At 42.8% G+C, this 1,734-nt stretch overlaps 1 protein-coding gene across 1 annotated transcript; it reads right to left on the bottom strand.

Annotated features, from left to right (window-relative positions):
• Positions 1-763: 763 nt before the first annotated feature.
• Positions 764-1,734, bottom strand: LOC105044147 (germin-like protein 9-3). The gene has a single exon (XM_010921952.4). It carries the CDS (start codon positions 1,577-1,579, stop codon positions 764-766), a length of 816 nt encoding a protein of 271 aa, XP_010920254.1. The 5' UTR covers positions 1,580-1,734.

A 1,734-nucleotide genomic window follows, 5' to 3' on the forward strand; every position in this document is an offset into this window, starting at 1 on the left:
TCTGGCATCAGGAATCTCAAACTCTGCTGGAGATTGGGTTTCAAAATGTGCTGATACCTATAAGGCTCCTTTAGCATAAGATTAGTGAAAGATGCTTATATATGGTGATGTAGATGAAGACATAACAGTTGCAGTCTTGCAGAGTATCTATGAAAAGCTACAATATTTTGGCAAGGAGGGGATCTTCGATACTGCTTAAGGTGCTTTAAAAGAAAGAGAATAAAGAAGATTTAGGTGGATGTATTAAAAATGAATTTGAAGAACAAATCCGTGTTAAGTGATGAGAAAGTTTTGCTGTATATGTTTATTTACATGAAGGGTTAATTGCTTTTTTTTTTTTTCTGTCACCCTTGGATTTCAGAGGGCTGCTTCTTTCTTTGGAAACAATCAACATCTTGGTGTCCCGTATAACCGAAAAAGGGTTCAGGTCAATGAACTATGTTTGTTCGATTCAAATGATTACCATAATTTGGAAAAAGAGTTAGCTACTGTAAAATGGCCCATAAGAGGCTAATGGTTCAGTCAGTTCAGCAGAAACTAGAATCACGGAATGGAAATGTGGGCTTAAAAAGAAACGCAACAGAAAAACAAAAGAGGCAGTAATGATGAGAAGGAAAGGAATCATATTAATTTGAAAGTTTACATTCTCCATGTCAGATAACTCTAGAAATGAAGAATGAGCAGCTAATCAAGATTTTGCAAACAATGAACAAACCCAAGACAACAAGACATCAACACCAGCAATTTCAGATGCCACAGTGAATTAACCCATGGCAGCTGATACAAGCTTGTCAATGGTCTGAGCATCAGTCTTGAAGGACTTGGCCAACACATCTTCGTCAATGCCACTGCCAAACAAGGTCTTCGGAAGGGGCACTGTGCCGGCATTAGCACTGCCGAATGCTGACAAGGCAACAGCTGGGTATCTGGGGTCTTTGTTCGCTTGGAAGTGCACCAGGCCCTTGGGGAACACAAACATGTCACCAGTCTGAAGCGTCTGAGCGAAGAGCGTGCTATTGGAGTCCACAAGCCCAACTTGGAGCCATCCTTGCACGACAAGGAGCAGCTCTGCCGAGCGAGGGTGGATGTGGGGTGGATTGATGCCCCCAGCTGCAAACTGGAGCACAGCATACGAGACGCTCTGCCCCATGAGTGCTGGGAACTCCAACTGGCTCGCCTTGCTCACCTTAAATGGTGCATCATTGGGAGCACCCCTCAAGGACTGTTTGAGCTCTTTGAAGGTGAAGAAGTCGGCATCTGGAGTGACTCCATCAGGAACTATGAAATCTGATGTGATGTCAGGGTCTGCAGCATGTGTGCCGAGCAGGGTTGCGAGAACTATGGCAAGAGTTAGCCATGCATTAGAAGCCATTTTTTCTTGGTGTCTGGTGCTTCTTCTGGATGCATGGCTAAGGAGTAAGGTGGGGTATAAATAGGCATGTAGAAGCACTGAAAGGAAGAAATTTTCAAAGGAATGGACTCGACATGCATTGTTTAATACAAGATCTGCATGCCGGCCTAGAAGGAATGCTTGTCTATTGCTATAGTTTGACACATTCCATAGCTCACAACCAGGCATTCTATGTAATGTTTTCGATATTTGTAATTTTCTGGTTTGCCTTGTTGGGGTACTGATTCAAACTGTTCTTATTTAGAAGGCCTCCTTGAACTATAGTGTATGTTTGTTAGTACTGACTCAAGGTATCATGCCTCGAGTGAATTACATATAGGTCT

This window comes from Elaeis guineensis, chromosome 4, assembly GCF_000442705.2.
Source record: "Elaeis guineensis isolate ETL-2024a chromosome 4, EG11, whole genome shotgun sequence".
Taxonomy (NCBI): domain Eukaryota; kingdom Viridiplantae; phylum Streptophyta; class Magnoliopsida; order Arecales; family Arecaceae; genus Elaeis; species Elaeis guineensis.

Coding starts and splice junctions, on each gene's coding strand:
- LOC105044147 (XM_010921952.4), bottom strand. CDS start 1,579: ATGCCTGGTTGTGAGCTATGGAATGTGTCAAACTATAGCAATAGACAA.